The following is a 24,898-nucleotide window of genomic DNA, read 5'->3' on the forward strand; positions in this document are numbered from 1 at the left end:
TTGTACGACGGCAGGTAGTATGGTTTCTGTTCTAATAAAGCATTGTATTAAATTAGTTGTCACTTAAAAACAACATTAATCCCTAAAATATGATTTTAGACTGTCTAAGCTGTACCCCCCGGCCCCTCAATCAAGTTGGACCGATACTGTTAGAAAATTCCATGAAACTTTGTCTTCTGTCGAGTTGATCGAGAAACGTGAAACAAGTATAGAAATACCTCATACGGAAACGTTCTCCATTATTTGAAATGAATTGATGTTTTTCTACTTGTAAAACGGATCATTTATTACTTTGATTTTCTGAAACTTTTGCATTTCTATCTGGCCTTTTTTTCGGTCCATCCATAACTATTACCGTCTCAATGCATCAACCCAAGAGGTTTGAAACAGAAGTGGTGTCAGTAAAACAAATGGCAGAGCTCGCAATAAGATCATCAAAATATCGATGTTAGTTCGAAGGTTTGTCGCAAGTAATATTTTACCCCGCACGAATTGAGCTATTGCTTCTGACATCATTCATCATAATATCGACTAGATGAGGCAAAAATGTTCGAGATACAGTATTCCATTGTGTGTGGGATTATGTACCTCTGTACAATCGCAATTCTATACTTGGACATGAAATGCGTCCTTTTAAGATTCTGCGGGACTGAAGCGCAGCCGTGAATCTGGCCACGGTATAGTTATTTAAAAAAACTAGAGCGTTCGTGCACCGGTGATAAATGAAAATCGAAAAAAAAAAAAATTCCAAGGAACAATATGCGTAATAGCCGCATTCAAAGTAGAATAATTCATACATTTAAATGAAAATAATAGTGGACCGTGATAGTGAAGTGGGTCGTAAACTACACGAACGATACCAGCACAAATGACTCGTAATAATTTCTTGAACGAAAAAACAGCATGAAACACACAAATCGAACGCTCACCATAACGTCAAGACGACATAGGGAGTCCAACAAATTACGAACGCCGTGACAACGGCGATGGTCACGCGGAGCGTTGTATCCTTGGTGCGTTTTATGGTGCTTATCTTTGGCATACGTGAAGTTTCCATTCCGACCGTGCTGATGTCATCGCTTCCTGATATCCCGACCTCTGAGGAATTTCACACAAAAATAATTCCGATTGAACGCATGTCTGGTTTCGGGGGTTTCGGAATTTTTTCATTTTTAACCTTTAGAGGACGGGAAAATCTGTATACGGGGGCGACGCATAATCGACACTTTACCGATGATAGTTGAACTATATTTTCCAGCCTTCAGCATAATTGACATAAAGTTTCTTCGAGATAAATAGAGGTACACAAAATCAGAAAGAAATGTGCGAAAATTAATTTCTTCCGGAATAAGTGCGGTAACTTCCACCGTTAGGTGGAAATTGCTAGTTGATGCCATTCGACCCGATACAAAGCAGCTTCCCAAATTTCTTTCATCAGGATTCAATTTCATGCACCCACTGTCTGGATAAATTCATCCAATGTCGAACACACACACACAAATACAGGAATAACTAAGATAGCGAAGGATCCACCAACCTTGCTTGGGTCCGCGAATATTGCTGCTTCCCCCGGACAATATCCTAGTGCATGTATAACAGATGATTGTCACGGGTACGAAGTATACGATAACAACACAAAATACGTTGTTAGCGATTTCCGCAGCGTGATTGACGGAAGTTCGGAATGTTACGCACTGTCGAAACTTGGTATAGGCGGGATGACTTACATGAATCGCGAAAATCTGCAATAACGTAAAAAAGAACCGCAATGACTAAAAGCATGGTTCAATTCTATACATGTAGGCCCAGAGAAACCCTTTGACTACTGAAAAGCGACGAACTGATAAGCTTTCATCAAAATATCATCAAAATATACTCCCGCCAGTCCGTTACATTCGATGATATCCTTGACATGTACGCTTATTTAAATCAGCCAGTCTATCAGGATGTTGCCACAATTGAACAAAAGATGAAGGATAACAAAACCCAGTGACGAAGGAACTTGAGTTAAAGGGCGTTTCGTTCATACTTTGGTAAGGTACGTTAAGTAAACAAATAGTGACTAGAGCCTGAGCTGCTTCAGTGATAGGTAGAAAATGATAATTAAACGTAGCGGGAATGTGGAAGCAATTGGCAGTAGAAATACGAAATGAAAATAAGCCTGACAAAAATTTAATAGTTCGTTAAAATTGTTGGATATGAAGGTCTGTGAAAAACGTAGAAGAAACGAAGATTTTCTCCAACGTTTCGGCCCTTTCTGTGGGCCTTCCTCAGGGTAACATTTATTATATGTAATGAACAAAGCTTATACATATAGGAACACATACAGTTGGCGCATATTTAACAAGATTAAATTTTTAAACATTAACCATAAAAATTTGCGTGAGTAAAGCATTGTAGTAGGTACTACGGAAATCGTCTCCATATAGACTTTATAACAATCCATCTTGTGTAAAAAGATCGAATGCCATCAACAACGTGGTAGACAAAAGAAAACCGAAGATAAAATAAAAGAATATAAAAAAAGAGAGCAAGGACTTGGGAATTTTTATTACGGAAATTAAAAAAAATATAAAAGGATCTTTACGCCAAGGTTGGTGAACCCTTTGTTCTACGTAACATAATCTCTATTGATTTCTATTTTTCAATATTGGATCATTTTTCATTTTTCTGTTTCACAGAATTTAAAACTATTATGCCGAAATAGGCTACACGGTTTACGAACTTCCGTAATAAAAATTCCCAAGTCTTTGCTCTCTTTTTTTATATTCTTTTATTTTATCTTCGGCTTTATTTTGTCTACCTCGTTGTTGATGGCATTTGATTTTTATACACAAGATGGATTGTTATAAAGTCTATATGGAGACGATTTCCGCAGTACCTGCTACAATGCTTTACTCACGCAAATTTTTATGGTTAATGTTTAAAATTTAATCTTGTTAAATATGCGCCAACTATATGTGTTCCTATATGTCTAAGCTTTGTTCATTACATATAATAAATGTTACCCTGAGGAAGGCCCACAGTAAGGGCCGAAACGTTGGGGAAAGTCTCCGTTTGTTCTACGTTTTTCACAGACCTTCATATCGAAGCATTTTAACGAACTATAACATTGAGGTCAAGATATTCATTTAACAAAAATTTAATACATAAAGGAGATTTCACAAACTTTCGTGTTGTCTCTGCGCAGAGTGAGCCGGTGATATCCGGAATTGTTTGTTGTACCTGAAATCAGCGCACCCTAATTAAAACTGATACCTTAGTGAACAAGGTATATATGTCAGATGTGTACGTAGTGTAAGATTACAATAGTCAGCATCGCTGACGAATCGTATTCGGATCCTTAGCCAGTTTTCCAGAAGCGTAATTCCGACTAGCCGACACTGTCTCAGTGTTGTTAAAATCTTCCAATTCCGCTCAACTCTTCACGTTGCGAATTATTTCATTCAGAGCAGAGCTTGCGACCTTTGGTTGATGTTGGCGAGGTAAAAATCAGTATACTCTGTGACCATTGTATTACAAGATGAAAAAAAAAATTGCAAATGTGAGACAATGTGTCTCTCTATTTCAAATGAACAGAAACTCTACTGTGTACTAAAAAACTTGGGTAGAACGTTTAAAAATAATTGCTTGAGATTCACAAACGAATAATTACGTTGCCAAGTAATTCGTCCCCTGTTATTGTACGCACAGTCTCGCTTGAGTAGCCGAATAGATAGCACGATTTTTTATGGGGAGCCACATTTGAAGACCAAGAAATTTACGATATAATAATTCCAATAGTAAGGAACGCACCGGCGGCAACGCGTAGATAAGGCTGCAGATCCAAGCAACAGTCAGCATTATCTTGCCGCGACGAAGGGCGTCGCTCACATTTTGAGGGTGAAAAATCGCCAAATACCTGCGGTGAAATGAATCGATCGTTGGTACGGAGAATTCTTGATACGAAGTCCACAGACTTCAAAAATCGAACCTCCCAAGCAAGTGCTGAAAAAACAGCATTCATTTACTGACCTGTCCAACGAAACGCAGATCAAGACGTTCCTCGATAAATAGAGACCGAACGCCTGCAGGGCCAGGAAAAAGTGGCATGCCGAGTTTTCGGCCATCCACCGAGCCGCCAGAAGCCACGAGACCTGGATTACAAAGGTTTGTTAAGTGTGGCATAATTGTTCGAAATCAAAGACCTTGGTAGAAAAATTCATGAAAAAAGCATTTACACAACCGCTGTACGAGTAGACCTTGAATACAATGCAAAGATACTTTAGACAATAAGTCAAGTTCTTTTTCAAACTTGTAACGGAGGTATTCACCGATAATCAGACTGTGTATTTCGAACAAGTTACATTTTCTATTTATACGAAAATTCCGCCAAGACTTCCCTTTCGATTACAGTAGAACCTCGATTATCCGAACTAGTCTCGGTCCCAATTGGTACGGCTAATCGAGGTTCTACTGTAAATGTAAAATCGTTTGGTTAACCTAGCGAATAATTCTTATGATTCATGTACTTTATGTACTGCTGCCGACTAGTGTTTCCCAGATTTAAGGTCTGTTCGTACAACTTTCTTTTCGGAAAATTGTATTGAAATGCGTAAATGGAATTCAGTAACTTGCTTCAAGCGGTATCGTGAGAAAGGTAACGACAAGGTCAGCGGCTGCCAGATGCCGCATCATCAGAGACATTCGAGACTTTTGGTGCCTTCGTCGTGACAAAGTGACGAAGACGGTCAAATTTCCCATTGCAGCTATGCCGAACATCAGGCAGTAGATAAAAGTGAATCTCAACCGTAGAGGAAGTGTTTCGTTATCCGACGTCAAGTCGCAGTTCTCGTCGTTGGTCAAATTCGAATCGCAACCGGAGATGCTGAAATATTTACAAATGACGGGATTGTTTAATACTCTCAAAACTACGCGCTACAGTTGGGTGAAAATTGGCAATCAGAGACGTTTAAAAGATTTCATGCGATCGGTATAAAATACTTCGTTTTATCAACAATACACGATCTTGGTTTTATCTGCATTTATCTTTCTCCTTGTAAGCCCGTTTGAGAATAACGCGACGCAACGATGATGACTTTTCAGAGAGGATGAAATAACTCCGTCCAGCACAAAACTTTCTTTCAGCCTCAAGTTACAAGAACGGAAAGTGAGTGATTTCTGACAAGCATGAAAGGCGAGTTCCGCGCTTACGCGTTTTTTCCAACTGGCTGTATGACAAAATTGGAAGCGATTGTCTAAACCATGTAAAATACCTCCGATATGGTTCGGACGAACGCTTTCAAATTTTACAAAATGTTTAAAATAAAAGTGAGAACAATTTGTAGAATTTTCATTAACCTAGCACAATTTCGACCTACGCGCCTTTACATCCTTAACACACAGGCTAATTTTTTACATTTTCATCGAAAGATTATTTATACGCTAGGCGGCAGTGGGTGCACTTTTAAGTTTTTGCTGTGCATTTCAGTGCTCGTTACAAAAACGATATGAAATTGTTTTGCCATATGTTTTCGAAGTACAAGAAACCATGGAACCATGGCCGCAGCAACCGGAATTATAGAAAAAGGATATTCAGGCTATCAACTATTATTATTCTTATAAATAATATTGTCTTCTTATCATTTTTAATTACGTACACGAATTAGGTTGGATATAATTCAACATTTCTTCTGCAGTAGCTAAATCGTATAAATTTTGTCACATTCCTAAATTTACAAACAATTGTAATGCTGCGTATATATTTGATCTGTAAAAGTTTTCCGGCACAGGAAAAGGGATGATTGAATACGATAGTTATTCAATTGCTTTTATAATGCCCGAAACGCTAGATCAATAGGCTGAATCAACTATTTGGTTTGACACTGCCTCGGAACAATGAAAAATAAAAAAAAAAACTAAACCTAGCAATTTCGAGATTCACACGCTTCGCAGCAAATAAAATAGTTTGCACAAGAATTCTATTTTTTTCTCTTTTTCGGGAATGCAATATTCGTAAATTATATATACAGACTCGTAAGATTAACTTATTGTTAGACGCACCGTTGTTCTTCCATTGAAGCGTTGACAACAGATTTCACGTTCACCTTGAAAATCACACGAGCGTAACCGCGCCGCGGGGGATGAAAAGTTTTCTCAACTACCGAATGTCGATGGATAGAGAAATAAGCACAGTGCAACTGCAGCTGTAACCGCGATCAGGAAAAACCCGCAAAAACTTTGAAAACTTTTCCGCCACTCAAATCGCGTAGATCAAGGGGAGCTTCTTTGCTTGACAGTGTTGTGCCACAGAGACGCACGCAACGAATAACAAATGATACTCCAATTTCCCTGGTTTTCATCCCCTCACGTCCTTATCGTCTACGCAAACTCACCGATACGTGGAACATGATCTCGACCCGGTGGTGATGCTTGCAACAGGTGGGGGTAAAAAACTGGAATAAACGCGCAATAGGCGGGGTTTTTGCGGGGTTGCAAGATCTCATTCGTAGCATTTCACAATACAGGAATGCAACGTATTACACGAAACTCATCGTCTGTATAAATGTCAACGTGTAAAAAGTGAAAATATTTAACGGTCAGAAGGACTTTGAATATATCAAGCCGAAACGTAGAATCGTAAGAATGCTAATAATTCTCTACTTGGGCAATCTATATTTCGCGTTGCGACCTTTTGAGTTTTCTATATTTCAACCTTCCAAATTTGCAAATTTTGCAATAATTATAGTATTTATATAGTTGTGACCCTTCTATCGTACGGCCATTCTACCATTTCACGCCCACCCGTTACAGTGCAGTTTGTTAGTTTTTCAGATTTTATCGTAATTAATAACGCAGCTTTCGATATGAAACGTAAATTGGGTTAGCAGTTGTGGTCAGAAAAACTCGTTCATTTTACCATTTTTCCTCAATGTACGAGTTATTCGTAAATTATTTCCACTGATTAAACTGGTCATAATTTGACGTTGGTGCAACAACGATACGCGTACTTAATCGTCTAAATGCTGTGCAACGAAATTTTAGATTTTAATCGAGATTAATACAACAGATTTTCCCTCCTGCAGTTTATAATTACTATTGAAATGACGGTTTAATTGCTTCGGAAATAACAATTGGAAAAAACATGCTGCCGCTTTTGAAAAATGTTTAATAAAGGAATTGTTTACAGAGTCTGATCTTCATACGTTGCAAGCGCTATTCTACGAAATTCAACTTGTTCAGTGGTGAAAAATCGTGAATTGAATCCACAGGTGGGCGTGCTGCTGCAGGATGCAGGAATGAGTTCGGAGAATTCTTAAGTATTTACAGACATTTCGGAAGAAACAATTCAGTCGGGATATTATACGACAGCTTGATTGGATTCCAATCGGTAAGAATTATATGAGCAATTTAGAATACGAAGCAAGAATGAAAGTGTATCCTGAATTTTCTCAGTTTCAAATGTGACTCAGGTTACATCTTCTGTATTTGAATTCGCGACACGATGAACATACGAAGATGTTTCGTCGATTCAAGACTTTTCAAAGTACTGATAAAATTTTTTAAATAAGTTGCTTCGTTTAACAGGACCTGAAAATTTTTAGTGTTCAGAGTTAAAAAAACTAATGACAATTTTTTGTAGTAAAGGTGAGATTTTGACAAGGTTTGAATATTTGTAACCTGAAAGCGATACCGTGCGAAAATTTATTCTTTTATTCAAGGTAGCGTTATTATTCGAGATCAAGGAACGCGTGGAGGAAATGAAAACGAAGTGCATAAAGCAACGTCGTAACCGCCTGACGTTGATAGTGACACGCCTCGCTTTTCATACTGTTTCCTTACAACGGATTCATTTTCCTCTCCGTGTCTTTTCCCCCCCTGAAATGCAGTCCACTACTGCGCCAGGTTTTCTTTCAGTAGGCAATACCTATCTTTCTTGTCCCTGTTTCCTTGAGATAGCCCGAATTTAACAAATAAACTCACTTTTAACATCTTTCTGCAAAGAACCAACAACCAGCAGCTCCCGAGAAACCCGACAAACTTTACAGTGTATAATAGGGCTAACAAATAAAGCGCAATCTAGGATTGACCATAAAGATATAAAAGGGTCCTCTGTTCGTAATGAGCAAACGTCGTTCCAAATAAATCTCACAGGAAAGTATAAAGGATGGAAAAACGGATACATTTTGAATAGGATTTCTCGTTTTCAAGTGTCAAGATTTACCATTTACACAATAATACTAGTTGACACAGCAGCCGTATAGACACGGACAAAAAATTAAACACTTGACGATGACTAAGTATCATGATGGCACGGGCGTGCCAGGATGTGAAAGTGGTGTGAACACAACTTCGTTACATTACACCTATATCTGAAATTAGGGCGAATTTATAGATTTTGTTTCAGACTATTTTCTCGCAGGGTAAATAAATTGTGCGTGGTGACGTCTTAATGACCGAGCTGGTTACGTGGAACCAGAACTTCTGGCATCATTCACGTGCATTCCTTGATGTTTTTCTCAACAATTTCCGTCATAATTTATTCAATTCTTCCGTGGATCTAGGTATATTGTAGATCAATAACATACGGGGAGCGTGGCTGCGGGCTGTGGAGTTCACTAGCCCAAGACTGTACACCACGAAACTTGTGAAAATTCAAAAACGTCAAGAATTGTTACTGACAGTGGAGCAACGCGATCGATGAGCTCTTAACGGAATTAAATAACGTCAACTCTTTCGCAAGTTTTAGCGTTTAATATTACTGCTTCGTTCAGCTTTATTCGTATTCAAGATCGCATATTTGCACTTTTAATTTCGGAGGGTTGGGTTCATCGTGCTTTTTGAAGATCTCTAATCAAATTAGTTACTGTGACTTTCAGGGTAGGTCGTGAATTTTTTTGAATTCTTTCTTATCGTTGTCGAACGCATGGCGAAGAATCAAACTTTATAAGACATGGCGGCAGACTGCGAAAAGACACTGTTTTCAAACTTTCAGCCGTGATAACAGACGTCGCTATCAGCTTATCAGCTCATTTTAACCGGCTATACATAAAAATGTGCAAAAATCGTTAAGCAAATGAAATTTTCACCATTCAGATTCGAACGTGCAATTGGAATAAGTTTCGTTATATTCACTTTACGGAATCGTTGTCAACGAATCGTCCAAAGTGCCTGAAAAGTTGATTAATCAATAATAATCAGCTAATTGGAAGCTAAGAATCAAAATTAACGTCCGTCAAATCGTGATATTTGTTTAGGTTAACTTCTCAAAGTCACTCACGAAGCTCCGCATATTTTCAAACAATTCAATACCCGTTATTTCCCAATATATACTCCTTTCCTACCGACGTTTTAGAAATCAGAGACGGTTAAATCGGCTGTATTGCAATTCCTTCAATCCCCCGGACGTTTTTACATCGATCGTCATGGCGACGTCGTCTCGAGATCCTATTTTCATCTATGCTCTCTGATATCCGCACCTTCGACCGAGTGGGTGTCGCCAGCTTCCAGTGCGGAATTTATTTTTCGAATTCATCCAGACCGTTCAATCGTAAAGCGGACAAAACTCCTGTGCACAATCCTTCGAATTGAATAAAAGAAATAGGTCATTGTACGCATCAAGATCCGCAGCCCGCGATCCTCGGAAAAATATCTCTACGCATAATCTGAATTCACTTCATTATCATAGAGTACAGTTTATTCTTCTGCATCTTACATGTACGAGGGATATTTGCAAAGATAAAGAACTGTCGTGTAACAGATTTCGTTTATTTCTACTCACGATTGAAGTTTAAGGAAAATCGTACGGTGAATTAATCATTTGTTCATTCAGAATGAGTTAAATCCCCTAAATACTAAACAATCTACGAACTAAAACGTCTTATATTATTTCACATTTATGGTTACGTTTCAAAGTATTTCCTCACACTCGACCGTTGAGCGGTCCAACTACCTTTCCATTGTCAAATCATTCAGTAAATAATTATGATTACGATGACAAGCCGAGTGAGATGATCAAAAAATTAGGACAATGAATGAGTAAAAATAAATAATCACATTCACGATGCGACGAAATTCAAGGTGGATTTTAAATGATGGCCGTTGATCATCTCCGGACAAAAAGTTTCAATTCGAAGTGAATTTCAAATCTGTAATACACAAAACAGTATGGCCACTCCTAAAAATTGATAAAAAATCAGAATTATCAAAGTTTTCCAAATTTTTAGGAAACCACATTTTTTTGCTGTAAATTTCAGAACATTTCTTTGTCAGTGTGAAAAACGTAAATAAATTTCATTATTAGGCCAAATTTAGTTTGGAAGCCACGAATTGTTTGCTGACTTCGTTTCTAAGAAAAAAGTCATCAGTTCTTCAGAACGTAAAGCGGACTCAGCCAATTTAGAGGAGCCAAAGTACACGATCCAAAGTTTTGTTCATTCTATAGTTTCTGATGATTTTATGGGTCGATCCAAATTCTGAATTTGAAATGGCGCTATCAGTTTAAAACTGTATTCTTCGGATACAAACATTATATTGATCGATCTTTAGGAAGTAGGAACCATCAAACAAACGGAGCTTTAAACTGTGTAGGTACTTTGGTTCCTTTAGTTCAGCGGAGTGCTCTTACGTACTGAAAAATTCGAATTGGTTGGGGTTTTTTCATTCTTCGGATTCAATTAAGCAAAAAAATTCACACTTTTCGCACGAAATTCAGTCCCATATTCAAATTTAAACAAGTTTTTTTTTACACGGGAGGAGATGTATTCTGCAGAATTTTCAACAGCAATTCAGGTGCGACCTTCGGGAAATCCGAAGATGACGTTGTCCATTTTCAAATATATTTTTCGGTCTCCAACGACCGAACGACTTGGGAGTAAAAGTATAAGTAAATTCCAACATCCTCGTATCGACTGACAAAACCATGTCGCAAAGTTTATTTTTATATGATATGGACTTTGGTTCAGATAAATCACACGAAAAATGCCCCACATATTTCATCTATACACACGCTGGCACTATCAATTCAACGTGTGATTCTTGTAATTAAAATTTTCGAGAGAGAGTTCGAAAGTTTCGTTTTCTGTGGTTTTCATACATCGGCATTCATAATTTTATTTCATGGTTTTCGGGAGACAAGTTGGATCGCATTTTATTTTTCTCCTCTTGACATGACAATGGTTATACGTCCTTCTGGCTGCGGCCTGCTTGAGTTTCGACTTCCGGAAGTTCCGTGTTGTAGTTGGGGAAACGCCCCAATTATGGCTCATCCCCCAGTTTTCGTGAGTTGTGCCCTATTGGTTCTTAGCCTTCGAAAATATATATATATATAATATGTGTGGGAAGGTGGAGCGGAATGAGCCGCGCCCAAAGAAATGGCCACCTACTGATTTTTGTCACATTGCTACTGGGAAAGCGAAACCCACATGAATTGAAAAAGAAACTTGACCCTAAATTTGTTTAAATATATAGAAATCCTCCCGAATCCCGTGAACTCCTTACAATTTTATGACGTATTTCAAGATCTCGTGAAATCCTTTGAAACTTTTCGATTATCCCGTGTCGTGGAATCTACAAAATCACGTTACAGTCATTAAAATCACTTGAGATCCCCTGAAATCTTGCAAAGTCTTTGCAAACCTATGATAATCCGGCAGTAAAGTCTTCAATGTCCCTTGAATTTATCGAAATCTCTTAGAAATCATGTTGACGCTTTCAGTCACACGAGCCACTATAGTAGCACCCTTTTTCATATATACATTTTTTTCCTCTTTTTCTTTTATATTGCATGCGAAATCTGGAATTGTTCGTGCCAAAAAAAAAACCTACTTCGTGACTGGAAGGGTTAAAACTTTTAGAACCGAATGAATTTCATCGACATGCTCTTTCGTGAAGCGACGTGAAATTTTGGCGATCTGCAAATCTCGAAATTTGGCGTAGGCCTAAATTGATGAGTGATCAAGCCGTCGTCGACTACATTGGCAAATCAAATCGCCGTTGGAAGATAAAGGGTGGAGTCCATGATATACATTGACATTACATTTATTCATCGGATACACCTGATTTATAACATATTTTCGATTATTTAATCCATCTATTTAACTGTCATTAAAGTTTATAATTTAGCTTCTGAGAGAAGTGTTGTCAGTACTTTGAACATAGTGCGGCATTTGTTATTTTCATTAGTTTTTTTTTTTTGGCAGTACTTGTAGGCAGTACTTGTAGACCTATCATCGCAAAACATTACAGGGGGTAGTTGGTAGTTTCGTACGGGCCGTACGAGATATCGGATGTGGAAGAGGGGACGAGAAGCAAAGTGTCGCCTCAAAACCTTACAACTAAATTACAAAGAGTAGATCCCTCGTGGCGACCGGCCACGCTCCGGTCGGTAGCGTTAAACTAAATCTAATTAACATAGGTTCAAGTGCTTGATAACGTAAGATGTCTTCCTTTTGCCTTGTGTCTTTCGATGGTAAATTTGATCCTGAGTGCGGTTGCTGTATTGAATGTCTGCCATATTCCGAGGTGTCTTTTTCCTGTCTCTCCGTTGGTGTGCCATTCCGCCAATCTGTGAAGGGGAGAAAGACAGTTAGTAGTCAGCTATTCGATGCGTGTGCGCATGCGTTTTGAATCTATCTACGTTTCATCTTATTTTTAATTTTTGTGTGTTCGTGTACTTGAATCTATTAAACTAATTGCTGTTTGCTCAAACCTATTTTCTGAATTGTTCAATCTCGTCTGTGTGTTTTTATTGTCCCCTTCCTGTTCTTTGTAAATTATGTGTCAAAATGATGTGTTTTCCGTTCGTGTAAATTCAGCTTATCGAGCTGGTCTCCGTAAATTCTATATCTCGAAATTACTTCCCTATCACAGATCGTGTTGCTTTTTGTACTTTTTGTTTCTCTACTCTAGATTAATCTTACCTCGGAACTTTCTCAAACTAATTTCTTGCGCCCTGAGTGTGTTATATTACTTTCTTGCCCGCAGTTTTCCGGATCTGCGCTGTGTCTCGTCGTGTTCGTCAGGCGGTGATTCCGCATATCGTCGTCTCTGTGCTCCTTTTCTGCGCGCAGCGTTGTGTCGTTTCACAGCGTTGTTGCGTTTAGTGTCGTGTGTGTGTCTGTGTGTTGTGTTTTCTTGGCTGCAGTGTGGTGTCGTTTGTGATCGCGGGGTATGCCAGCTGCTGCATGTCTTGACCACGGTCTTACATACAGGTCTGGCAACGAAGGTAGTGGGGGTGGTTCATTTTACGGCTGGTTATTTATCTCACTTTGTGGCCGCCAGGTCGGCGTTGTGATCGAAGGATGGAGAATCAACGCGTGCGCAATGCAGCGCCAACCTAATAATAATATTATTATTGGCACATTTGCATCCCTACCATCCCTACCCCACGTACATCCCTAGATAGCAGCGCCGCGACATGGCTATTTCAAACACTAAAAACCACGGACAGCAAGAGAACCACGCCGCTCCGCAGAAAATTGGCTTCGTTTCCAGACCTGTATGTAAGACCGTGGTCTTGACTTACTGTCAGCTGATTGTGCGGTGTGTTGTTTTGTGCTTGTGCCACGGGTACTGCTACTTGCGGTTGCGTTCGTGTGTTTCGCAGTTGCTGTTTGCCGGTATGCTGTGTGTATGTGTAGTTTTGAGATCCCATTTTTTTGCTGTCTTTCTTCCTGCCGTTCAATCACATTTCAGCCGCATCTTCCAGCGGATCGAAATTTGTGAAATCGTATGGTAGGTATTACGTACAGTTTGAATTCCGAGCTCATGTTTCTGTACACTATTTCCAGTCGTTTGTGTAGTTACTATTGCGGTATATGCTCTGCAAATAATGTTCCGAGTGTAATAAGGTATGGTGTGATTTTTCGAAATTCTCCCTACACGTGATTTCGTATTTTGTGTTCTAGTCTGTCTCTGTATTGCGAATCTTTGAATTTGTATAACAAGTTTGCTTCGAATTCTGCGCAGTTTGCCACATACCGCGGATTAAGCGGCAACAACTTGTTGCGTCCCCTTTTAAAATCGGGCTTAAATTGCCTGTTAGTTGTTCGTCCGTTAGCTCGTCACCTATCCCTAATTTTCGTAGGTTTCCGACAAATTCACGTGTGTTCTAGTTCGGTTGACCCGCGTACCAATTTTACATGTTTGTATAGTTCACATGGCCAATGTTGGTGGTTGTGTATTAGTAGTAATCGCGTGATATGTGTTCATTGGTAGTTAGTCGTGTGTGGGATCTACTGCCAGAATGTCGTATATGCGCGGTTCTTGAGCGTGTGTATTACTTTATATCGATTTCCCGAAATCTGTCGTATTCCATATTCGTTCGCAATTTCGTTTATTCGTGCCAATGTCTGTGAGTGCTCCGATTGTAGGCGGAGCCGGTCTGTTTTGCATCAGTGTTCGCCGACGTCTTTGTCGTGTATCAGTGTAATGTCCAGCGTGTGCGTGATACCTACTGATCCGATTTGCCTCAGTTGCATGCGTTTTCTGTGCATTACTCCGCGATTTTGTTCTGTAATAGGTGCATCCAATAAGCTCGGTTCACGGTTCACTACATTTCTGTCGTCTATGAACGGTTCGTGTACCTGCGTGCGACGGTTGTATGGATGCTGTATGTCTGGATGTTCGTGGAAATTCTGTGTTGTTCGGGTTCTTCCCTCGTGCGTGTATGTTTGTGTGATCGATCTTCGGTTTGACACTGTTTCGGGTCACGTGTCAGTGCGTTCGTGTGATTTTGACCGACATCTACTCCGAACTTCCTGGAATATTCTTTGTCTCTGATGGTACCGTGATTCGAATCTTGTGTAATGCTTCTACTTTCCGTATGAAAATCTCTCTCGTCTGATTTTGTGGAACCGAATGTGGATTATGTGCGATTTTGTTGCGGGTAGTTGGTTCGTGAGAAGTATGGGACGTGGAAGAGGAAACGAAAGTTGGGCCGGAAAGAGAACAAAACGCCAAGTGTAGCGATAACCTGAATCCAATTAATCTAGGATTCAGTGCGTGCGCGCGTGTGTGTGTGTTTTGCTGGCAGTTTTGTGTAAAATCGTTAATGATGCATCAATTTCTGTAATTTCTGACGTCTTGGTAGGCAGTATTGAGAACATTGAGTGACATATATTTTTCCAACTCCAGCGTTTTTCTTGGCAATATTGGAATATCGTAAGATATATATTTCTCTAATTTATTTCCCTTCGTGCATTCAAGGAAGGATTCAGGCACGGTGGCAGTGCTGCTGCGAAAAATAACACGTTCCAATGCCAGTCCTGCATCCATGCGAAAATTTCTTCGTTAAATATGGACCTGCGAACAGGATAATAATGTGAGCCAAATTTGACTTGTAGGAAAACTGATACATCGATCATAAATGGGGTCGGGTGGGCAGCGTTCAATCGTTGCTTCATAATATCGTGAGAGAAAATCTCGTCATAGATATCAATTCGTTGAACCGAACCGTTCTCCCGTATTCAAAGCGGAATAATGTTATTTGAGGAGGTCCTGAAAGGAATCTAAGGACGCGGTTGCCCCTACTTGTTGGATTTCAAATGGTGAGTTTTCATTTCAATCTTATGAACGCGTAAAGCAGAACGTAGGAAAGGTTGTGCTGAAGAAAGAATTGAGGAAGATCAGATCGCGAAAAGATCTATGTTTGTTCCAACATTCGTTATAAGCGGTATCGTGTCTTAAAGATAGAACTGGATGAGTGAAAATCGATGTAAAGCTAGTTTTCCAGTATCAGTGAGACTGCCAATCTGTCCGAGCAAACGCAATGTGATCGCACTCGTATTTCGGGCATTCGTTTGAAACCACGCGGGACTGATAGATGTTCAAAATCGAACCATGCCGTTTTTCGGGTCACAAAATTTATACCCATTTACATACGAGCGAAGGTGATTTCCTATAAAACTAGCATTCGGGATGAGAGTAAGTAAACACGAGGGACAAGCTTCGTAAAGAATTCATACATCGATCGTAAGAAAGATGTTCTTGGCCACGGTTAACTTCATGTTGCAATCGATTAAACGAAAATCCAATATCCTAATGCGCTACGCAAACCACACGAGCATGAACAACTGAAAGGTATTGCTTCGTAATAGAAACTGCGTAGAAAATGGAAATCGTGTCGCTCACCAAAATATCGTCACGACGTACGGTCCCCAACAGATGGTGAATATGAGTACCGTGGTGGCGGTCATACGCAAAGTTTTGCGCTTCGCCTGCTCTATAGAGCAAGTGTTGGATCTGCGGAGAGTGATCTTCTTGCCGTCCCCCATCTCTGGTCCCTCAGTATCTGAGAAATTTCACACTAAAGTAGCTCCGTCTTGACGGGTGGTGAAAAAAAGCGTCGTGATCATTCCGATTGCTTTGAAGAGATTTTCCAGTTACGCTCAATTGGAGGATGGTAGTGTAGAGAAGATTTTGCAGGCTACAGATTCAATTTGTTGACTAACTTAAGAACGATCACAAACTCTCCTCTTTCTTTGTATTCCAGAACGGTAATGATCGGTTGATTTCGAGAAATCATCAAGGAAACTGAAAAATGTGAACTCGCGGGTATGGGAGAGTGTTGTACCTTAAACCGGGTCTTTCAAATCCCTAACTTTTTTTCAATGGACCGAATTTCTAGGAAACAGTGATGATATGTACCGTATAGCCTTAGTTATTAGACCTATATGGGTTTTGAATAATAAAAGCCATGTGTGTTTCACGATTTGAACAAACAAAAAAATGATTCGAGGTATATGACGGTCTTGTACGTACCTTACATCACTTCCATTTCAACGGTTATTTTGCGATGTTTATCTTCTTTCAAATTCAAAACACAATTTAACGGTAATTCAGACGTATTTGAGGATTAAACTTGAACAATATTGAGTCCAGAGTATAGTGAACCATTCGTGGGTATGCACAGTGTGGCAATTTTTTGTAAATCAAATTTAAGTTAGTCAACGCTAGGCGTGTGTCAATATAACATTTCCGAATTGGCATGAAATCATACGGGATAACTTTTAAATTTGTTCGTTCAAACGTTTCAAGGATCCGATTCAGGAGTCAATAACGTTAATTTTCACGACACTTTCCCATGTTCAAACATAACAAGCGCTAAAATCAACGGAAAATTCTCTCACTCATGCTCGCGAGATAAAATCGCACAAATTTCACATCAATGGTAAATCTTTTCAATAATTTGAGGTGATAATTCAGACTATCTGTGTAGTTGAATGTAGTCTTGTCTTTGATCCGAACCACCAGATCCATAGAAGTTCTGTCGCTTGGAACGTAGAAAAATGTGTTACATCGACCGATAGAATAATTACGTACACATTCACGCAATTGAAATTAGGTGGAATTACGACCACGACCTTCAATTCGTCAATGCGCTTGAAATGCGATTATTCATAAGGATTTGACTGTTTTCTTCGTCTATAACAAAGTGACGGAGTCGAATTGCACGCATCGAAAACATTCCAAACAGTGACGCGAACAAGGATCCGCGTAAAGTTGCGCGTTACAATATGCCAATTGAACTTTCGAGATGATGTCTTTGAATGATGACGGTGGCGATCGGTGTCGACCATAAGCACGTCGATGTGGCATAATCGAATATTGATCTTGTGCTCCTCAAATGCGCCATTACACAAGCGAGCAAAGAACATCCAACACATATGAAATACACATAGCAGTGTAAAAAGAGCTGTCAAGTACAAAAATAATCTTTTGACGAAAAGAAAAACAAAACTCTTTCACCAGTTCTCTTTCAGCCTTTCTATTCAGCCTCTGTAATTTGCCTTTGTTATACGAGGACTTTTCAACCACCGTATCAAACATCTTTCAGTTCGTCATTTTTACACCATCTAATCGGATTCCTTGTATTGAAATGTATTTCGTCGCAAAATTGCATAACTCATACACACGAAAACGAACAGTTAATCTAACACCCAGGTATTGACTATTTTGACTTCCATTATTTCTTCTAACAACGACTACGCCATGCCCAAAACATTAACTGGAATTAATGCGGATGATTTGCTCTGTCCTAATTATGTATTGCCATTGGAGAAACTTTTGTTCTACTATACAAGACGAATGAATGAGAATGTCATATTTCCATAAGCCTACATCATGCAGCGTACCAACCGCTTGACGAATCACGAATCACGATCATGATTTGATCACAATGATAACAGTTTCTATAGTGCATACTGGCATCAGTAGGAACGAACGCTGATGTCAGTCTGGTAATAACTGAACGCAAAAAGAGACAGATTCCTCTCCAATATCGTGCGTAAATTTTAGCAATAGTTTTTTTCTGGCATTCAGATTGGAATCATCAGGCGGCGCTTAACCCTTCGTTGGCCATCTAGGAACAATTCGTTCACGGATTTTTTTTATCCACTTGAGGATAAGCACAAATTTACAAAAAAATTTAGATATCTAGTTCGAGGTTTCTTTTTTGATATTCTGGCAGTCGGGATAATAAAATATTTAAGTACTGAAATTATTATACATTACAGGCGAAAATAGTTGACGAGTGCGCTACGTAGAACATTTTTTCTGGAAAAGTATGACAAGTCACTTTGACGTCAGTTGAGGTCCTCACCTTGAACCACGCGTAACAAAAGTCACTACTGCCCACGGTCTTACATACAGGTCTGGTAACTAGTAGGGTGGGGAATGACTCAGATAATGAGGCAAAACCGTGGTTCTCGTTTTCGCCGTCTGCAGCGCTGCCCCCTCGGGGTGAGCCAATCATAAATCAGATCCGAACAGCTGATTTTTCGGAATCAACAATCCTGAATAACACTCAAAAATGAAGAGAGATGCGAATAAAAAATGATTGAGATGTTTACTAGCATTCCATGGCGGGCGTGATGATTGTTTTATTTTAACGGAATCCTCAAATGTTTAAGTCAATAAAATCCATAAGCATCAAGCGAGGGCTCACAACTTTTGAGACAGTTTGAGATCCTGTGTAGATGATCCACCGTTTACACACTTTACACTGAGTTATGAACTGTCAAAAACTTCGATGAGCAGGTTATCTTATCGGTATATATCTATATCTATCATACCCCGGGCCAATGGCGCCCCTAGCGGATAGATAGGAAACAACACCGTGTGCCTCACTAACGGTGACACCCCCTACCACTCAAAAGTGCCGGAGTTACCAGACCTGTATGTAAGACCGTGCTACTGCCGTATAAGATCCGTTTCTGCACCATGTTTCGGTACAAACTGTATTTTTAAAATCTATATGAAATAAACATGAAAACTTTGTTTAGACGAGGTCAAAGAAAAATGTGCCAAAATGAATTTTCCTTCCGAAGAACTTCAGTTCCAAGTGTTTCGCGTATCGTGTCTGTTTGGTTCACGTGTAGGACTGGGTTACACAAAGTGACGTAACATCGTAAATAAATTCACAGGATACTTCAACCGAACAGAAAAACTACGTAAAACCAGTTGTCAGCAGTGTTTACTTAGACTAATTTATATGTTGTTTAAAGCAGCCCTCCAAGCTTAAGCCTAAAATAATTAAATTTCGTGCACCACTGCATGCAGGAACACCAATGTCGTAAACGGCTTACCAACCTTGTTCGTTCGCGCAAATTTGGCCGTCTATCTCGTAGAATATCGTTATCTGAGCGAAAACAATGACTACCAGCGGTATTACGAACGTCGCGGACAGGCATGCCGAATTGTAGATGATCGCCCCCGCCTGATTGGTGAACGTTTCTAACGTACGACACATGGGAAACCCCATGACCTCCGGATGAGATGAAATGTGGAAGATGAAAAGCTGCGGCTCAGCAGAAAATAACAGTAAGTACACTTACTGTTCACTTTCCAGGGTACACACAGGAAAAGTTTTTGATCAGTAAGAAACGACATATTGTTCTACTTTTCTAAAAATAAGTGCAAGCATCCTAAAATTGGAGGCGTTGCCGAAGTACGTCAAAATCGAAGAAGAAAATATAAATCGGAAAAATCGTCAAATTAATAACATTGAACCGGTGTTTCGTTCGTATTTCAGTTGGATTGGTAACATTAACAAATAAGGAGTACAGAATCTACATAAGTGCGAAGTGAATAATGACACAGACGAAAAAATAGAGTTTCCTAGTGAGTCAATAAGCACTTGTATATGTAGGCAACACCTGGGTAAGGTTTTGTGCAGTTTCCCTTGTCCCTTGCGCGAATGCGTTTCTATTGAACATCCTAGTACTGCCGCAGTTGCATAACGAGATGTCTAATTTATTCTATCCTTCAAGGTGTCACAGCTTGCTTGAGTGAAGTTTTTCTATTAAAATGAACTCCGAAGAAACGATCATCCCCCACCAGAATTCATTTCTGTAATTCTGGATTCTTTAGAATCAACACTGAAACCCACTTTATTCGGTAAGACGGGATTCTGCAGAACGATATTCTTGTAGAAAAGGACCTGCAGGATATTGTCTCTAAACATTCACTCTGTCGATCTATGATATCACTGACAGTATTTTACCGCTTGCCAACAAAACATTCTGTGGACATGTCACTTGATTACGGTATTCAACTGGTAACTCTCAAGATTTGGTAAATTCAACCAATCTTTATCCATCGAACGGATTTAGTAAACCGTGTGAAGTGGTCCAGTTGAATGTACCAGAAGCTGTTTCATTGTTTTGAGAATAACACGCGAAGAAACATAATTTCATTAAATTTAGGTAATCAAAGTCGAGATTTTATATTTATAAGTATTCTTTATTCAATGAAATTATTTATAAATCTCAAGATAATTATTTAACACGTTGACTGCGACGGAATCTATCACGATTCCGGTCCAGAGAGCCAATTTCATTTGATCTAGTTATATTATTAAAAACTTTTACTAATGTTTTTAAAAAAACATGTTACGAATTATCTCGTAGTTGGTTTATGTAGCAGTAACTACGAGATAACTCGTAGTTGGCAGTCAACGTGTTGAATAATTTTAGTATTCGCAACGAATATTATCTTGTTTTGAAAAATTTTTCAACAAAAAGAGTCCATTCATTGATTTTGTTAAAAAAGAAACAGTTCTCGCCCAGCGTAGATAATCATATCCGGAATGAAAGTTTCATCAGAGGAGCGCTATAAATTTCGCGGATTAATCGCGTGACAAAGACCTGAATAAATAAAAAAAATAGTATGAAAACGTGAAAAACGCACCTGCGGCAGTGCGTAGAAAAAGCTGCAGATCCACGCACCACACAGCATCATCTTGCCGCGACGACGGGCGTCGTAATTCTTCAGAGGGTGTAAAATCGCGGAGTACCTGTAGTGAAAAGTAAGCTGATCGTTACTGCAAAGAGTTTTTCAGTTCGATGGTAGTTCAAAAATCTCTTTGCGAAACTTGACCTTTGCCAAAAAGATCAAGACGAAGGATAACGGTTATCCGTTGTTTTAAAAATTGGAGAAATTTGAATGATAACGAAAACGAACCGTCACCGCTTCGGCCGTATTACTATTAAATCACTTCAAGTCAGTCAGATCGCGTTGGTTTCTCTTTAATAAAACGTGAAGCAGGCACGACGAACGAGGAAAGTACCGGAGGTGTACTTCAAGGATTTTTTTTCATTCTACGATATGTTGCACATCGAGAAGCATTGGAGACGTATTTTTCTGTTTTCGTTTTTGCAGCCGATTTGGCCGATTAAGGGGTAAAACCCACCGCTAAGATTCATCCCCAAAAACGAAATTTTTCGGATTTTGTAATACTAACGTGAAATTTCTATACGAAACCAATTGAACAATATCCACTTTAAATAAACGATAATATGCTCGATATTGTTACCCTCAGGAGACGTATACCCTTATTTTTCAGGGATGAACAGTTTTTCAAGTGATTTTCACCCCTGAAACGGTCAAATCAGCTCATGAAAACAAAATTGTGCATTATTTATTGATATACTAATGCCAAGCTATTCCTTTGGTGAATTTATCGCTAAATGTAACCACTTGAAAAGTTCTTGCATTGTTCTCAATTTTGAGATTGGTATTTCGCAAACCGGCCTCCGTTATTCGTTCCGACAGAGATATCTGGCAATGGGACAGCAAAAATCAGGAAAAAATAATTCTGGTGACAATATCGATCCACTGACCTGTCCAACGAGACGCAGACCAGGACGTTACTCGATAAATAGAGAGCGAAAGCACGAAGGAAAAGGAAAAACTTGCAGGCCAAGTTACCGTCCAACCACTGAACGATCAGATGAAATCCGCCCTGGAATTTAGAGATTCGTTCACGATGGTGTAATTGTTAGAAATCAAGGAGCTCCGTAAGTAAATCCGAACGAAGCGCATGAGCAACGTTCAGCATCCCAGCTGCCTGAAACCCGGCATTGACATACGAGTATTTCGCATACGCATTCCTTCTCGACTTCGTCTCCCTTCTTTCTATCCTGCGCGAAACACTGATCACTTTTGTCCGATCTCGAAAAATTTTGGTGTCAAACTCTCTGTGTTAATTCAAAGCTCGCATGCATTGTGAAATCCATTCGTGCGCTGATTGGCTAGGTGTTAATTTTTGTGTCTGCTCGTTCATTGGCTGATTGAAAGAAGGATGGACGCCGATAGTTGCAGTTGAGGCCGATATCACTCGTCGAGAACGTGTCAATTTAGAAACTGTGATCCAATGGAATTTGGGTAACGTCACGAGTTAAGTATGTATCGTTCGGAAATCCGGGGTTATTTGCCTTCCTTACCCGCCCTCCGTAGATGCGTTCGCTGCACGAAGTAAGTCTGGAAAAGAACCAAATGATCTAACGGTCCAATGAATTAAAAATTGTATTCTGACGTAAGTTATTTTGCGAATTAGAATTACGGGTGTAATATTCTGGAATCAATCAGTTACGGAAGGAATGTTTTCGTTTATTGTGTTATTTCGAAAGCTCAGGGTAAGCGACAAACCAATTATAAATGTAACTCGGCTGTAGAACTTCGTGCTCGAGTGTAGTTGACGTTTCACACTTCGGGTACGTATTTAGAGGTAAAGTTAAATCGATTATGTTGCTTCGGGCGTACGTCGGAGCGATCAAAGCTCAAACCACGCTGTGCGTTATTTCATGTCAAAAACTGTATCCGTCAATTTCTGAACATCTCTGGGACCGTGTGAAACACGATGCTGCTCTGACCGCATAAACTGCGATGCTGTTAATTATCACACCTGCGACATACGAGTGCTGTCAAAATATTAAATCGGGCGACAGGTTGATTCAAGGTTGGTCGGACCCCACTTCTTTGCCTTCCGTTTCTTTCCTTCCAGACACTTGTTCGTCCTAGACACTTTGTAGTCCGGTCTAGTAACAGCGCTTACAACAGTGACTTACAACAATTATCGGAGGCCAAAATGTTAGAACAAGTTAAGCCCCTGTCTGGACGAATCTAAGTGTCTATAGGAGGAGTGACAAGATTGCGGAAAATCTCGGCTTTCCGTGCGATACCTGCAACCGAAGTTCGAATCTTGCCCGGAAAATCGCCGAGCCAAAAAATGTTCATTTATTTTATAAATGGGGCATTTCTTACCAAATCGACCCGGGTCTGAACCTTGACCTCTCTGATTTGATTAGCGATTTATTATATGATTGTTTTGACTTTCGACGTTGACCAACTTTTTTTTAGAAATTTTTCGAATCGATTCGAGTCATATACGATTTTCAAAACCGAACATATTGACCGACTAAATTCAAAAATCTGAAAAATTCTGTATTATGCATAAAAATTTTCAAGCTTCGAGCTGGAGTGAACTGACTCTTCCTCCTAATTGTAAAAAAAAAATATATATCTTTTCCCACCCATTTTTGCTGCTCCTCGCGAAGCATTCTTGACCGAATTGTTTTACATTAACATTTTCCACCACCGGCGGCAACGTGGATCAGCCTCTTTTCCGAGTAAAGGGCTAAACGGAATTCAGACATGTACTGACCTCAAGCGGTATCATGAAGAAGGTAACGAGAAGGTCAGCAGCTGCCAGATGTCCCATCATCAGAGATACCACAGACCTTTGGTGCTTTCTGCGCGACAGATTGACTAAGGCGGTAAAATTTCCCATTACAGCCACCAGAAACAGCACGAGGCAGCAGAAGATCTTCACGTATGATGATTGTTGGGTAAACCTCATTTGCGGAGGTAAAATCACGATCTCTGCCGCAAAGTTGCTGTACTCCTCGTCACTGGTAGCGTTGGGTTCACAACCGAAAACGCTAAAATTTTATAGTACAGCAAGATTTTTCGATCCTGAAAATTACGTGCTAGTTGGTGTAAATTTTCGGTTACGGATGTGCAAACACTTCGTTGTCAATCGAATGCCTAATATTAATCGTTCTGAAAATCATTCTTTTATTTAATATTTCTAATATTCATTGTCTCCGATGGAACAAAACTGTGAAAGAATAAGTGCGAGAGGAAAGATTTTGTACTGTCAAAAATCGTTGATGGTCAATAACAACTGCTAATAATAATGAATAATGAATTCCGGATTCGCGATATGGTAAGAAAATATCAAATTTTTCAAATCGTGAACGCGGTCGAACGATCATACCTCGGTCCAAATAGAAATTCGTGAATTTTTGTGACAAATTCCGACAATACTTCGGTCTAACCGCATCGTTGGACTTCGAATCTGTCCTGTAATATCAACTAACCGTTAGTCGGAGCTCTGACGGCGATAAAAACCGGCTTAATTACGGAACGAAAATTGCCACGTAATTAATTTGCGTAAACGTTATTGTTAATTGATTCGGAATTCTGGCTTCTCGACGTTTCGTTCGTCGAAGCCGGCACGACACAGCCGTAAAGAGGTTTAATAAATCAATCAACAAATGCGATTTCGATGTTGTAGTAGGTATCGGTGTTCTTAATTTTATAATAATATTGAGAGACCCTTTGGTTGGTGGAAAAG

The 24,898-nt window shown here is 39.5% G+C and overlaps 2 protein-coding genes across 2 annotated transcripts; both read right to left on the minus strand.

The window, feature by feature from the left end:
* Positions 1 to 925: 925 nt before the first annotated feature.
* Positions 926 to 4,761, minus strand: LOC124294089 (adipokinetic hormone/corazonin-related peptide receptor variant I-like). Its single transcript, XM_046737948.1, has 4 exons — positions 4,618 to 4,761; positions 4,015 to 4,136; positions 3,765 to 3,901; positions 926 to 1,098 (listed from the first exon to the last, which is right to left on the minus strand). Exons 1-4 carry the CDS (start codon positions 4,759 to 4,761, stop codon positions 926 to 928), a joined length of 576 nt encoding a protein of 191 aa, XP_046593904.1.
* A 16,295-nt stretch (positions 4,762 to 21,056) lies between these two features.
* Positions 21,057 to 24,604, minus strand: LOC124294090 (adipokinetic hormone/corazonin-related peptide receptor variant I-like). Its single transcript, XM_046737949.1, has 5 exons — positions 24,600 to 24,604; positions 23,924 to 24,200; positions 22,101 to 22,222; positions 21,169 to 21,274; positions 21,057 to 21,125 (listed from the first exon to the last, which is right to left on the minus strand). Exons 1-5 carry the CDS (start codon positions 24,602 to 24,604, stop codon positions 21,057 to 21,059), a joined length of 579 nt encoding a protein of 192 aa, XP_046593905.1.
* Between the last annotated feature and the right edge of the window lie 294 nt (positions 24,605 to 24,898).

The sequence above is a fragment of the Neodiprion lecontei genome, chromosome 4 (genome assembly GCF_021901455.1).
Source record: "Neodiprion lecontei isolate iyNeoLeco1 chromosome 4, iyNeoLeco1.1, whole genome shotgun sequence".
Taxonomy (NCBI): Eukaryota; Metazoa; Arthropoda; class Insecta; order Hymenoptera; family Diprionidae; genus Neodiprion; species Neodiprion lecontei.